We start from the raw sequence: 15,263 nt of genomic DNA, 5'->3' as shown, positions 1-15,263 counted from the left end.
GTTTTGGGTTTTGTACATCACAGCGTATTTTAGCAACCCCCAGATGTGCCTCCTTGTGGCCGTGAGCACTAAGTTGAGCCTCGTCATAATTAGTTACCATCGGAAGTGTAATCTTACGAAATGACTTAAGATTTGAGCATTATAGACTTTGTTTGGGTTGCTCGACAAGAAAAGTTCACTTAACTCAGCATTCACAACAAGAACTTTTAAAGAAACAAGATAGTTCCACAAAATGTTGATTTTATTCTTGACAGTCACAGATGTATTTGTCAGTATCCAAAATATCAAAATTTTTCTACCCAGGACCGCATCCAGAAAATTTTTAGAATTTGTTTATAAAACCAATCCAAAAGTAATGGGAATCTTCCTACAGCTCACGATTCGATTCCGATTCTTGGGGTAATGATTCGATTCAACACAATTCTTAATTCACTGCGGTTCTCGCATTTAATTATTTTGTATAAAAATGATTCAACCTCACAGGTTACAAAAGCTCCTCTTGACTGCTGACGTCTACACAAAACAAGCGCTGAGGTGGCCTGAAAACATTGTTTTGAAAATGCATTCCTAAACATACAATACATTCCAATGTGTTTTCTTTATTTTCAAGACTATTTACATTGTAGATTGTCACTGAAAGCATCAAAACTATGACACCTGTGAAGTGAAAACCATTTCAGGTGACTACCTCTTGAAGCTCATCAAGAGAATGCAGAGAGTGTGCAAAACTGTAATCAGAGCAAAGGGTGGCTATTTCGAAGGAACTGGAATATAAAACATGTTTTCAGTTATTTCACCTTTTTTTATTAAGTACATAACTCCACATGTGTTCATTCATAGTTTTGATGCCTTCAGTGACAATCTACAATGTAAATAGTCATGAAAATAAAGAAAACGCATTGAATGAGAAGGTGTGTCCAAACCTTTGGCTTGTACCGTATATAGTATTTATGCATTTTTTTATTGTTTCTTGAACATTAGGAACCAATTTAGAACTAAAAAGTGCGCTTCAAATTTGAATCAAATTTTTATGAGCACCCCTACAATCTTACACAACATGCTAAGTATATGCTAACCTTTTTCTGTTTTGAGTTTAGCCCCAATCCTATTTAGAAATGTTGTGAAGTGAGTCTTATTTAGTTTTACTCTGAACAAGAATGGTTTAGTTTTATTGTGGTGTAGTAAAAAAGACAACTTTAAGACGCAAGGGAGCGACCCCTCTGTCAGTGGCGACAGAACTGTGGTTTGTTTTAGAGCATCAATAGGATGTTGGCTTGAAACATTTCTTTTTGATCGACTTGTGTATTACTTTGGGCTTCATAGTAAGGAACACAATCAATAAAATGCCCACCAAAGAAATACAAATGGTAACAAAAAGGACAATATACCAAAACATAGATTCCCCGGTTTCCTCTTGACACAGAAACAATCGGGAATGTAGGATGCTGTGGATTCGTAAGAGATCTGTACACTCCATGTCTGGCTGTCCCACCACATGGATTGTCTTTGTTCTTTCAAATGTCCGAAACCATTCTGTTTGGCAGCAGTTGAATGGATTTCCTGTGAGGAAAACAGTGTGAAGTTTTGAAGCTAAAGTCTTGGCCTGAGCTGAGGGGATAGTAGACAGCTTGTTGTCCCTCAAGTCAAGCAGTTTTAGGTCCAACTTTACGACCGACGCGGGAATATGTGAGAGGGAATTGTAAGAAATATTCAGAGATTTCAGATTTAGAAAATCTGAGAAGTCAAAGTCCCCGATGTGTGTGTTTCCCAAACCTAGGTGCTGTAATGTGCTGCTCAAACTTCGTATGGACGGTTGGCCACTTAGCTCAGGGTTGTCAGACAGGTCTAAATGTGTGAGAGACATGCCGGAGAATGCAGACGGAGGAATTTTTCCGAGCTTGCATCCCTTTAAGTAAAGCCGCCTCAAGGACACGGTTGTTTTCCAGTCCACAGACGCTGTGTTCGAGCCTGTGCTGGCCTCAGCTTCGTCAGGAACACACGTGCCGATGTTGTTGTAACTCAGGTCCACTGATCCAAGGCTTGACAATGCAAAGAATAGTCCAGAAGATCCGCAGTCAAGATCATTGAGGCTGAGGTTGAGGTATGTGAGATTGCTAAGAGTTCCCAGTGTAACGTCATTGGTCACAATCTCCTTCAGGCGGTTGTTGCTAACATCCAACTCAAACAAGCTCCCAGAGAACTGCTCCAAAGTCAGATTCAAACTTTCCAGACAGTTGCCACACAACCGGAGTCGAGACAGGAATGGCATTTTCCGGATGAATCCTTGTGGGAAGTACTGCAACTGATTTCCTCGCAGGTCTAACATCTCCACCGAGGAGATGTCCCCGTGAAGGTTGTCATCCCACAGCCTAGCTGTTATGTTCGTAGTGTTCCTCATCGTGTTGTAGAATTCCACCGTAGTGGTCAGGTTTGGGTACGTGACGTTGTCCTCCAGGTGCTCGTAGAAACTCACGCTGTTGTAGGACAGGTAAAGATTTCTCAAGCGGCTCACGTTGGGTAAGAAAGGAAAAAATAGCAGTTTGTTATCGGACAGATCGAGCGTCTCTATTTGGAAGGTGTCATTGACGTCCTGCCTGGAGATGAACCACTCGATGAAGTTGTGGCTGGCGTTGAGAACCACCAGCTGGGTCATGTGGAAGTCAGTCAGGCAGGGCAGGTGATTGATGGCCAAATTGAGCCGCTGTAGTTTGGGAGTGTTGTCAAAGGCGTTGTCGATCTCAAACAGGAGGTTCCTCTGCAGGTCCAGCTCTTTGAGTAGTTGAAGATCCCTAAACGAGGTCTCATCGATGCGTTGCAAGAGGTTTCCAGAAAGATTTAGGTACTCCAAAGACGTCAGATTTTGAAGAAGAACTGCAGCCATTTCTTCATCCATCTTATTCTCTGATAGATCTAAAGATTTGAGCTCGGGTAGCATCTTTAGAGCATTGCTGGTTTCCTCGTAGCTGACGTACAGATTATTATTAGCAAAATTGAGACTTTTTAACAATTTGGAGTGCTGAAAAGTGTTCCGCTTTAATGTCTCCAGATTATTGCAGGCTAAACTGAGGGTAGTGAGTGAGGGGTATTGAAGACAATTGCCCTGTAGTGTCTTAATGAGATTAAAATTGAGCTGAAGCTCCTCTGTGCTGCCTGGTAGTCCCGCAGGAACAGACGTGAGGTTGCTATTGTTGCAGAGAGCTGTCCTTTGTGTCTATAGAGAGAAAAAACAATTCATTTACTGGTGCTTCTGTTGACTCGAATGTCCTCAAAATGTGGCACAGAACACCGCGTTTTAGGGTTGTATGGTATACCGGTACTAGTATAGTATCGCGGTACTAATGAATCAAAAACAGTACTATACTCTGTTTGAAAAGTACCGGGTTTTTTTACAGGCATGACGCCGCAAATCATATTTTGGGGGTGAGCCAGATAATTACTACTTCATTACCTTACGACTACATCCTAATGCAGGGGTGTCAAACTCGTTTTCATTGAGGGCCACATCGCAGTTATGGTTGCCCTCAGAAGGCCGCTTTTACCAATAAGTAATATATGAATATACACTACCGTTCAAAAGTTTGGGGTCACCCAAACAATTTTGTGGAATAGCCTTCATTTCTAAGAACAAGAATAGACTGTCGAGTTTCAGATGAAAGTTCTCTTTTTCTGGCCATTTTGAGCATTTAATTGACCCCACAAATGTGATGCTCCAGAAACTGAATGTGCTCAAAGGAAGGTCAGTTTTGTAGCTTCTGTAACGAGCTAAACTGTTTTCAGATGTGTGAACATGATTGCACAAGGGTTTTCTAATCATCAATTAGCCTTCTAAACCAATGAGCAAACACATTGTACCATTAGAACACTGGAGTGATAGTTGCTGGAAATGGGCCTCTATACACCTATGTAGATATTGCACCAAAAACCAGACATTTGCAGCTAGAAAAGTCATTTACCACATTGAGTTGAGTTGAGTTGAGTTTGAGTTTATTTCGAACATGCAAGCATACAACATGATACATCACAATTTCCAGTTTCTCTTTTCAACATTAGCAATGTATAGAGTGTATTTCTTTAAAGTTAAGACTAGTTTAAAGTTATCTTCATTGAAAAGTACAGTGCTTTTCCTTCAAAAATAAGGACATTTCAATGTGACCCCAAACTTTTGAACGGTAGTGTACATGTGTATATATATAATACTTTAACAATATTTTTTTTACATAAGCTGCAAAAAAAATATAAAAATTTTACTTTAAAATCTGGCAGCTTAGTTACCAGAATTTTACAGTAAAAGCAGTGTTTTTTTTTACAGCATATAAAAGAATGGAATGGAGAAACAAAACCATTGTTTTTAGCTGTAAAATTCAATTTTTACTGTAAATTCTTGTTGTTTTAATGGGGTTTTTTTTGTTTGTTTTTTAATGTTTTAGTGTCTTACTGTGTATGGAAAAAAACAGTACCAAAGTTGATTTTATGGTAAAAAAAAACTCAGTCAGCGAAATTTAACTGTAAAATCTATTGTCAATTTTACAGTCTACAATTTGATGCATAATTAGGGACCGAGTCCCTTTGGGACAGAGGACCCTATTGAATTTCTAGCGTTTTATTATTATACCGCCGCCTCTTTGAGCTGTAATTTGACCCCCTTAACATGCTTCCAAACTCACCAAATTGGACACACACATCAGGACTGGCAAAAATTGCGATCTAATCAAAAAAGCAAACCCCAAAAACTCAAAATTGCGCTCTAGCGCCCCCTAGGAAGAAAACACAGACAAAACTGCCTCTAACTCCCAGTAGGAATGTCGTAGAGACATGAAACAAAAACCTCTATGTAGGTCTCACTTAGACCTAGAATTGATACTGACAACCCCCAGCAAAAATCAACAGGAAGTTTGCAATTCCCCCTTCAAAACAAAAGTTGAGTAAAAACGGTCACCTTTTTTTCAAACATTATCTCCTCTGAGCGCGTTTGTCATGTCCGCTTCAAATTAGCACAGGAGAGAGATTGAACCCTTCTGATTAAAAGTTGATGAAAGAGTTTTAATTACTGCTCCGGTTTGGATTTTATGAGCCCTCAAAGTCGGTCCCGTCCATCGCTGCTTGCAGCTTTAATTTTGTTTTGAAATCATATTCAAGCACAGTATTTATGTTTATTTTAACAAAAACATTTTTGGGAATGCATGAAAATATAATACTTTGATTTTGATGATATTGAATATTAAAAGATATGCAATTGCATGCAGTACATGATTTTTAATGTCAAAAGGGAAAGGATGAATATATTTAGTAAGAAAATATTTTATTAAGGCATATTATTTCCAGGCTTTCGCGGGCTACATAAAATAACGTGGCGGGCCAGATTTGGCCCCCGGGCCTTGAGTTTGACACCTGTGTCCTAATGCGTTATTTGACATGTGGTACCTAATCTAAAATATATGTACGGCCCACATATCACAAGATCAGTTATATTTTTTAAAGTTTGTTACATATCAGTTTTTTGCCTGCACAATTAATGTTCACTCTAAAACACAAGGTGTAAAACTCAAGGACCGGGGGGGGCCACACACACACCCTGGTAAATTTAACGGGGGAAAAAAACCCACATGTACTTCATACAATTGCATATTTTTTAAATCTAAATATTATATAATAGTGTAATGATTATATTATCATTCAGTCTAATTTGTTTTGTTAAAATGCTTTGTTAAAATGGGCTTGCATTATGATTTTAAAACAAGTCATCAATCAAATTGTACGTTGTAAAAATGACAATATATTTTATGGTTAAAAAAAACCCGGCAGATCTTTCACCAGAATTTTACTTTTACGGTACATGCTGTAAAAACTACCGTACATTTTACAGTAAAATTCTGATGACTGATCTGCCAGCTAAATCTACGTCTATCTCTATCGATGTATTTCAACAGTAAAAGATGGACTTAATCAAACTGTGTAATACAGACCTGGGCAAAATACGGCCTGCCAGACGTTCTACATAATTTTTTCCGACATTTAACATCAAAACTGTAGCCGCCATTATGATGTGCAGTGCTGTTTTTAAATGACCGTAAGTTTTGAACTATAGAAATTATTTTAATGGTTGAAATCTGCGCTTTTGGGTGTTATAGGAGTTATTACGGTAATCTACGTCACATCAGCTCAGACCAGGAACAAAGCAGAGTGGGCGGGGCTTGTTTTCAGAGCAGCCAGCCCCAAACACATGCGGAAGCAGATTTTTACAACAAATCTCTGCATAAAAGTGATAATATATCATAATGTAGGTGTTTATTACACTTTGCATTCATATTTTGCTGTTTGTTACATTTTTCTTGTGTTTTGCTTGATTATAAAAGATATGTGTTAATATTCAGTGTTTTATTGTTCGTCCCACTTTCTTTATTTTAATGAACATTTTAGATGTCCCGTTCAGTAAAAAACTGTAAAATTCCGTTCCATTTTTTTGAGGTGGTCTGTTTTTAGAATTCTATCAGACATTGTGACTTTTGGTATTGGTGTTCCTGGGAAAAAAAGGGACCCAAACACACATACCGTACAGCAGATTTTTACAGCTAAATGTGTATATATCATTTAAACACACACATACATTGCCCCCCCCCGCCCCAGACACATTTTTTCTCTCAATGTGGCTCCCGAGTCAAAATATTTGCCCAGCTCTGGTGTAATATCATGATTCATATATTATTCAATGTTACCATACCTGCGATGTGGCCCTAAATTAAAACAACAATAAAATATGATTTAACTATTGCATGTTAAAAATCCAACCAATTTCCTATTGAATTATTAACACAGCTGTCAATTAGTATTTGTAAGGCAGTTTTCTTTTCACGTGTGAAAAAAAAAAAAAAAAAAAAAAAGCTATTTTACCAGGCGGCACGGATGATGTGGTGGATGACTTGAGGCCGGCGTCAAGGTGCTCCGTAGGGACATGAAGAAGAATAGTAAGCGACACAGCGAAGGGCCGTGAACTGACATTTTAACATCCTCACTAGGGGAAAGAGATGAAAAGATGAGATCTCACATAAATATACAAAAATCATAATAATACAACACAAAAAGAGCAAACTAATGTATTTATAACTGGATTAAAATAATCATTTATACCACCATGTGATCCAAAATGACCCAATTGTTTTGGTATCACAGATCACAGATTTTGGCCTTGTTTTTAAACTATATTTAGAAGTAAAACAAACAATGGCGCCTGTAATGTTGTTGTTTTTTGTCCAGTGACCATGAGGTGTGCTTTTTAGAGTCTACATGCACAGCATTCACTTATATGACCCAGTCCAAACAACCTTCTCTAGTCATGGCGCAGCTATCAAGGACAGTAATTCGTAATTGTATATAATTGAGATGAAAAGATGAGATTACACATAAATATACAAAAATCATAATAATACAACACAAAAAGAGCAAACTAATGTATTTATAACTGGATTAAAATAATCACTTATACCACCATGTGATCCAAAATTACCACATTTTTTGGTACTAGATCACAGATTTTGGTCATGTTTTTCAACTGTATTTAGAAATAAAACAAACAATGGAGCCTGTGAAGTTTTTTTTTTTGGTCCAGTGACCATGAGGTGAGCTTTCTAGAGTCTACATGCACAGCATTTACTTATATGACCCAATCCAAACAACCTTCTCTAGTCATGGCGCAGATATCAAGGACAGTAATTATTGATTATATATAATTAATAAAATAATGAATCATTGCACAGCATTCACTTATATGACCCAATCCAAACAACCTTCTCTAGTCATGGCGCAGATATCAAGGACAGTAATGATTAATTATATATAATTAATAAAATAATGAATCATTGCACAGCATTCACTTATATAACCTAATCCAAATAACAATCTCTAGTCATGGCGCAGATTTCAAGGACAGTAATTATTAATTATATATAATGAATCATTGCAAAGCATTCACTTATATGACCCAATCCTTTTTTGATTGATTGATTGAGACTTTTATTAGTAGGTTGCACAGTACAGTACATATTCCGTACAATTGACCACTAAATGGTAACACCCGAACAAGTTTTTCAACTTGTTTAAGTCCAAACAACTTTCTAGTCATGGTGCAGATATCAAGGACAGTAATGATTAATTATATATAATTAATAAAATAATGAATCATTGCACAGCATTCACTTATATAACCTAATCCAAATAACAATCTCTAGTCATGGCGCAGATTTCAAGGACAGTAATTATTAATTATATATAATTAATCATTGCACAGCATTCACTTATATGACCCAATCCAAACAACTTTCTCTATCTAGAAAGAAAAAGAAAAAAAAACTTCAGCCAGCACAAAAAGTCAACCAACTTTTCACATAACACAACCTGCTCACTGAATGTTGGTGATATTATTAAAAAAATACCAAAAAATTCAAAATGACACCACCTTAGAATCCATTGCAAGGCATGATGGGAAAAATGCAAAAAAAACCAACTCAACACTTAACCATGTTTGACGCATTTTAGCTGCTTGATACTTCTGATTGATTTCAAAGCTCTAAGGAGGTCGTTACATAAGTAAACAATGTAGGATTTGAACCTTCACATACTCTTAATATTCAATTATAATTATTAATTATGTATCCATTATATTACTATTATATGTATGCCTGCATATACTGTATATGTATATAGACGTTAGGTCAGGAAAAAACACACAGGCTATTTCATCCCTACAAGTCTGTTTTGCAGGTTTCCCTGCTCTTCGGGGCATTTTTTCCCCTGAAAAAAAAAGTGAATTCTAAGCATGTGATGCTCCTTTAATGGCTTCTTTTTTTATCTTTCTATGATCCGGTACGTTCGCACCAAACACGAAATACGTCCAAACATTTGATAAAGTTCAACACAAATAATGCAACAGAACTATCCCTGAAAGCAGATTACGGCATCTAAATTATGTGGCTGGACGGGGGCAGGTTTATTAAATATTACTACTAATAAGTGACATGCTCAAGCTCAAGAAATTGTTACTTTTTGTATATCAAATAGTATGAAAATAAATGGTCTAAACACAAATATATATCAATTAAATGTACAAATCAATGATACTGCATTTTTAAAATTGTCTTACTTGAATGCACCACATTTGTTTGCTCATCTCTTTTGTCTGAGGGTATGTTTTCGATTAAATTGTTTTATTTATTTTTTTAATTTATCAGTCCAACAAAATTATTCATAATAATACAATCCCAATTCCAAAACCAAACCCGGCCCAGCAACATTCAGAATAGCAATCAACAGAGCAATTGAGAAGACACAAAACAATCCAAAAGTAGTCAAACAAAAATGAATAATATCAACAACAGTATCAATATTAATAACAATTCCAACATAGCAGTGATTAGAAATCCCTCATTTACACTATCATCACAGCCATTTATAAAAAAAAAAAGGGATAAAAACATTAAAAAAATGAACAATAGTGTCACAGTGGCTTACACTTGCATCACATCTCATAAGCTTGACAACACATTGTGTCCAATATTGTCCACAAAGATAAAATAAGTCATATTTTAGGTTCATTTGATAATTAAAACAAATTAAAATAATGGATCCCATATTCCAATATATGACTCATTATTATTTTAACTGAATACCGTTTTTTTCTACTGATATCATCTCCATAGCTTGTGTGTACCAGTCAGTATGTGGTATGTGTGTATACTAGTCAGTATGCGGTATATGTGTGTACCAGTCAGTATGCGTGTATACCAGTCGGTATGTGTGTATACCAGTCGGTATGTGTGTATACCAGTCAGTATGTGGTATGTGTGTATACCAGTCAGTATGTGGTATGTGTGTAAACCAGTCAGTATGTGGTATGTGTGTACACCAGTCAGTATGTGGTATGTGTATACCAGTCAGTATGTGGTATGTGTGTATACCAGTCAGTATGTGGTATGTGTGTATACCAGTCAGTATGTGGTATGTGTGTATACCAGTCATTATGTGGTATGTGTGTACACCAGTCAGTATGTGGTATGTGTGTATACCAGTCAGTATGTGGTATGTGTGTATACCAGTCAGCATGTGGTATGTGTGTATACCAGTCAGCATGTGGTATGTGTGCATACCAGTCAGCATGTGGTATGTGTGCATACCAGTCAGCATGTGGTATGTGTGTATACCAGTCAGTATGTGGTATGTGTGTATACCAGTTAGAATGTGGTATGTGTGTATACCAGTCAGTATGTGGTATGTGTGTATACCAGTCAGTATGTGTGTATACCAGTCAGTATGTGGTATGTGTGTATACCAGTTAGAATGTATTATGTGTGTATACCAGTCAGTATGTGGTATGTGTATACCAGTCAGTATGTGGTATGTGTGTATACGAGTCAGTATGTGGTATGTGTGTATACCAGTCAGTATGTGGTATGTGTGTATACCAGTCAGTATGTGGTATGTGTGTACACCAGTCAGTATGTGGTATGTGTGTATACCGGTTAGAATGTATTATGTGTGTATACCGGTTAGAATGTATTATGTGTGTATACCAGTCAGTATGTGGTATGTGTGTATACCAGTCAGTATGTGGTATGTGTATACCAGTCAGTAGGTGGTATGTGTGTATACGAGTCAGTATGTGGTATGTGTGTATACGAGTCAGTATGTGGTATGTGTGTATACCAGTCAGTATGTGGTATGTGTGTATACCAGTCAGTATGTGGTATGTGTGTGTACCAGTTAGAATGTAATGTGTGTATACCAGTCAGTATGTGGTATGTGTGTATACCAGTTAGAATGTAATGTGTGTATACCAGTCAGTATGAGTTGGACTATCAACATCTATCCATTTTTTTAACATTACCCTTTTTGTTATGATGCATATTGAAAGAAATGCATGTTCACGCTTTGATGACACATTGCTAAACTGATGCAGATCACCAAGAATACAAGTTTGCAGTGTCATTGGGATGTTTATATTTAGGAATGTGATTGCTTATTTTGTTGTTTTCAACCACAACTCTTTTATTCTCCAACATTCCCACAATAAATGAACAAGAGTTCTCCCACACTTAATACATAACTTGCTATCTACTGCACCAATTTTAAACAGCTGAGAAGATGTCGAACACAATCTATTCAATATCTTAAATGGACTGCTTATTTTTAACGCTTCTAAATGGCTTATTGGCATTTTTCCAAATATTAATCTATATGTCTCTTTCATCTAGAATGTTTAAGAGTGAAGTTTCCCACAGTCATCTTTGCACGGACCCCATCGCTGCCACATAACAACCCACGCTGCCGCCTTTCAGGAAACCATCTGCGTTTTAAGGTAAAAAAAAAAAATTTAAAAAAAGGCTGCATGATTAATCTGCGTCTAAACGTGATGAATTTAATGGTTTTTTTTGTGGACCGGTCAACGCTTGAAAATGTGTCCCACGGACCGGTGGGGGGGGGGGGTATTTAAAAAAAAAAAAAATGTTTTTTTTTTTTTTTTTTACATAAATAAATACAATCATGTGTGCTTACGGACTGTATCCCTGCAGACTGTATTGATCTATATTTATATATAATGTATATATTGTGTTTTTTATGTTAAATTCGTAAAAAAATGAAAAACATTTTTTTTTTTTTTTTTTTTTTTTTTTAAATTTCTTGTGCGGTCCGGTACCAATCGGTCCGCGGACCGGTGGTTGGGCACCACTGGTGTAGTGTACATTTTCTTTTGCCTATGTGATTGCATTTTGCAGTGTTTTGCCCTGTTTTAACAATTTCGCTCCAAAGCTACTCTATCCCATTCAATTTTAAATCATGCAATGTGAAAAATTGTCAAAGTTTATTGCTAATACTTGGTTAATATTCAAATCACAATTAAATGTAAATGGAGTAATGTTGGCACTTTTTGAATGGTTATTTATCTGATTTTTATGGGCGGAATAGAGGACCTCCCATTGGCTCTGCTGCAAGCGGACTTTTATTTGATTTAATATTTACAATGCATTAAAAATTTACATTCGTCATGTCTTAAATAATGATTGTGAATGATAGGCTAAATTCCCAAAAAAAGTGCAGTTCCCGTTTAAGAAACACTAAAACACAGGTGTCAAACTCAAGGCCCGGGGGCCAAATCTGGCCCGCCAAAGCCTGGAAATAATATGCGTTAATAAAATGCTTAATCTTTTCTTACTAAATCTATTTGTTCTTTCCCTTTTTGGCATTAAAAATCATGTACTGCATGCAGTTGCATATCTTTTAAAATTCAATATTATCCAAATTTAAATATGTATTCCAAAAATTTTTTTTTTTTAAATAAACATAAATACTGTACTTAAACATCTGCTTGACTTATGATTTCAAAATAAATTATCAATCAAATTCTAGACTGTAAAATTGACAATAGATTTTACGGTTAAATTCTGCCGACTGAGTTTTTTTTACCGTAAAGTCAACTTTGGTACTGGGTTTTTTTTTCATATACGGTAAGACACTAAAACATTAAAAAACAAACCAAAAAACCAGTAACACAAAAAAACCCAAAAAAAACTGGCAGCTCTATTGCTTTAATTTTACGGCTAAAAACAGTAGCATTTGAACATTTATTACATTTTTATGCTGTAAAATTTGCTTTTACTGTAAAATTCTGGTGACTAAGCTGCCAGTTTTAAGTCTTTCTTTGCAGCTCGTGTAAAAAAAAATATATATATATATATATATATATTGGTAATGTATTATATATCAAAATATTATATTAAATATCAAAATATCATATTCTGTATTGCAAAAAAAAAATTTTTTGAAATAAACATAAATACTGTGCTTAAATATCTGCTTGACTTATGATTTCAAAACAAATTATCAATCAAACTGTAGACTGTAAAATTGACAATGAATTGTACGGTTAAATTCTGCCGACTGAGTTTTTTTACCGTAAAATCAACTTTAATACAGTTTTTTTTTCCATATACGGTAAGACACTAAAACATTAAAAAAAAACAAAAAAAAAACATTAAAACAAGGATTTACGGTAAAAAAAATAAAAAAATAAAAAACTCGCAGCTCTGTTGCTTTAATTTTACGGCTAAAAACAGTAGTTTTGTTTCTCCATTCCATTCTATTTATTCCATTTTTTTATATGCTGTAAAATTTGCTTTTACTGTAAAAGTATGCTGACTAAGCTGCCAGTTTTAGGTATTTCTTTGCAGCTTATGTAAAAAAATATATTGTTAATGTATTATATATATATATATATATATATATATATATATATATATATATATATATATATATATATATATATATATATATATATATATATATATATATATATATATATATATATATATATATATATATATATATATATATGTGTGTATATATATATGTGTGTGTGTATATATATATGTGTGTGTGTATATATATATGTATATGTGTATATATATATATGTGTATATATGTATATATATATATATATATATATATATATATATATATATATATATATATATATATATATATATATATATATATATATACATACATACATGTACAGTATATTCATATATTTGTATATTCATTGTTGAAAGAGCGGCCCTCTGAGGGCAACTATAACTGCGATGTGGCCCTCAATGAAAACAAGTTTGACACCCCTGCACTAAAATAAATCAAGAAAATAACAATGCACAATGACAAAGGCTATTCTATTCCATTCAATTTTAAATTATACAATGTGAAAAATTGTCAAAGTTGGTATTTTCTCTTGGAATCCAATAACTTGTGCACCTTATATAGTATAATATCATGTAATGTGAGGGTTAAGAAGCATCTAAACCGGTGCATAAACTCACGGTGGTGGTTAGGTGTGGATTCCCCAAGCCACAAACGCCTGTTCCCATGACCATGTCGCCGCCGCCGTAGTGTGTGTTCTCATGCGTGATGCTCCAGTGCTGTCCTGACTTAAAGAACTGACACCTTTTTTTGTTGTTGTTCGACTCTTCACGGAAGCAGGCAGCCAACGGAAGCGGAGTCACATGGACCGGAGCTGCAATCAGAGAGAGGTTCTCAAGCCCGTGGGGGGGGCGCACAGGAAGGCAAGTTGCTCAACTTTTTCTTCTTCTCCTTCGCCATGGCACATGCGTCGTATCGATAAAGAGCGCTTGTGAGCACAGCTGCCACCGCAAAAACCCCTGACGAACACTCCCTTCACGCTCTTGGCCCTCTGTGATCAGCAGACTTACTGGAGAGGAAACTAGTCAACAAACACGCCCTTCCTGCCCAACATATGTATTTTACATCCTAATAGAATACGTCTTCAATCTTGCTCGTATGGCTTTGAGGAATGAGCAACGTGATTGATATTAACCCACTAAACTCTTGGCCACATTTGAGGATCATAAAGTCACACCGTATTTTCCAGACCATAGGGCGCACTGCCGATGAATGGTCTATTTTTGATCTGTTTTTATATAAAAGGCGCATTAAAGGGGTCATATTATTATTAGAGATGTCCGATAATGGCTTTTTTGCCGATATCCGATATTCCGATATTGTCCAACTCTTAATTACCGATTCCGATATCAACCGATACCGATATATACAGTCGTGGAATGAACACATTATTATGCCTAATTTTGTTGTGATGCCCCGCTGGATGCATTAAACAATGTAACAAGGTTTTCCAAAATAAATCAACTCAAGTTATGGAGAAAAATGCCAACATGGCACTGCCATATTTATTATTGAAGTCACAAAGTGCATTATTTTTTTTAACGTGCCTCAAAACAGCAGCTTGGAATTTGGGACATGTTCTCCCTGAGAGAGCATGAGGAGGTTGAGGTGGGCGGGGTTTTAGTAGGGGGTAGCAGGGGGTGTATATTGTAGCTTCCCGGAAGAGTTAGTGCTGCAAGAGGTTCTGGGTATTTGTTCTGTTGTGTTTATGTTGTTTTACGGTGCGGATGTTCTCCCGAAATGTGTTTGTCATTCTTGTTTGGTGTGGGTTCACAGTGTGGCGCATATTTGTAACAGTGTTGAACTTGTTTATACGGCTACCTTCAGTGTGACCTGTATGGTTGTTGACCAAGTACGCGTTGTATTCACTTGTGTGTGTGTGAAAAGCCGTAGATATTTTTTTCTTAAAGGCAGTGCCTTTAAGGTTTATTGGCGCTCTGTACTTCTCCCTACGTCCGTGTACACAGCGGCGTTTTAAAAAGTCATACATTTTACTTTTTGAAACCGATACCGATAATTTTGAAACC

At 35.9% G+C, this 15,263-nt stretch overlaps 1 protein-coding gene across 2 annotated transcripts; it reads right to left on the bottom strand.

The window, feature by feature from the left end:
• Positions 1–300: 300 nt before the first annotated feature.
• Positions 301–14,208, bottom strand: nrros (negative regulator of reactive oxygen species). Of its 2 annotated transcripts, XM_062022106.1 has the most exons (3): positions 13,857–14,208; positions 6,889–7,009; positions 301–3,211 (listed from the first exon to the last, which is right to left on the bottom strand). In XM_062022106.1, the coding sequence occupies exons 2-3, from the start codon at positions 6,994–6,996 to the stop codon at positions 1,259–1,261; spliced, it is 2,061 nt and encodes a 686-aa protein (XP_061878090.1). In that variant the 5' UTR covers positions 6,997–7,009; positions 13,857–14,208; the 3' UTR covers positions 301–1,258. The 2 variants fall into 2 exon arrangements, with proteins under 2 accessions (XP_061878090.1, XP_061878091.1); XM_062022107.1 differs by lacking the exon at positions 6,889–7,009.
• Positions 14,209–15,263: the final 1,055 nt, after the last annotated feature.

Source organism: Entelurus aequoreus, linkage group LG15, assembly GCF_033978785.1.
Source record: "Entelurus aequoreus isolate RoL-2023_Sb linkage group LG15, RoL_Eaeq_v1.1, whole genome shotgun sequence".
Taxonomy (NCBI): Eukaryota; Metazoa; Chordata; class Actinopteri; order Syngnathiformes; family Syngnathidae; genus Entelurus; species Entelurus aequoreus.
This window is presented reverse-complemented; position numbering and strand designations above follow the sequence as displayed.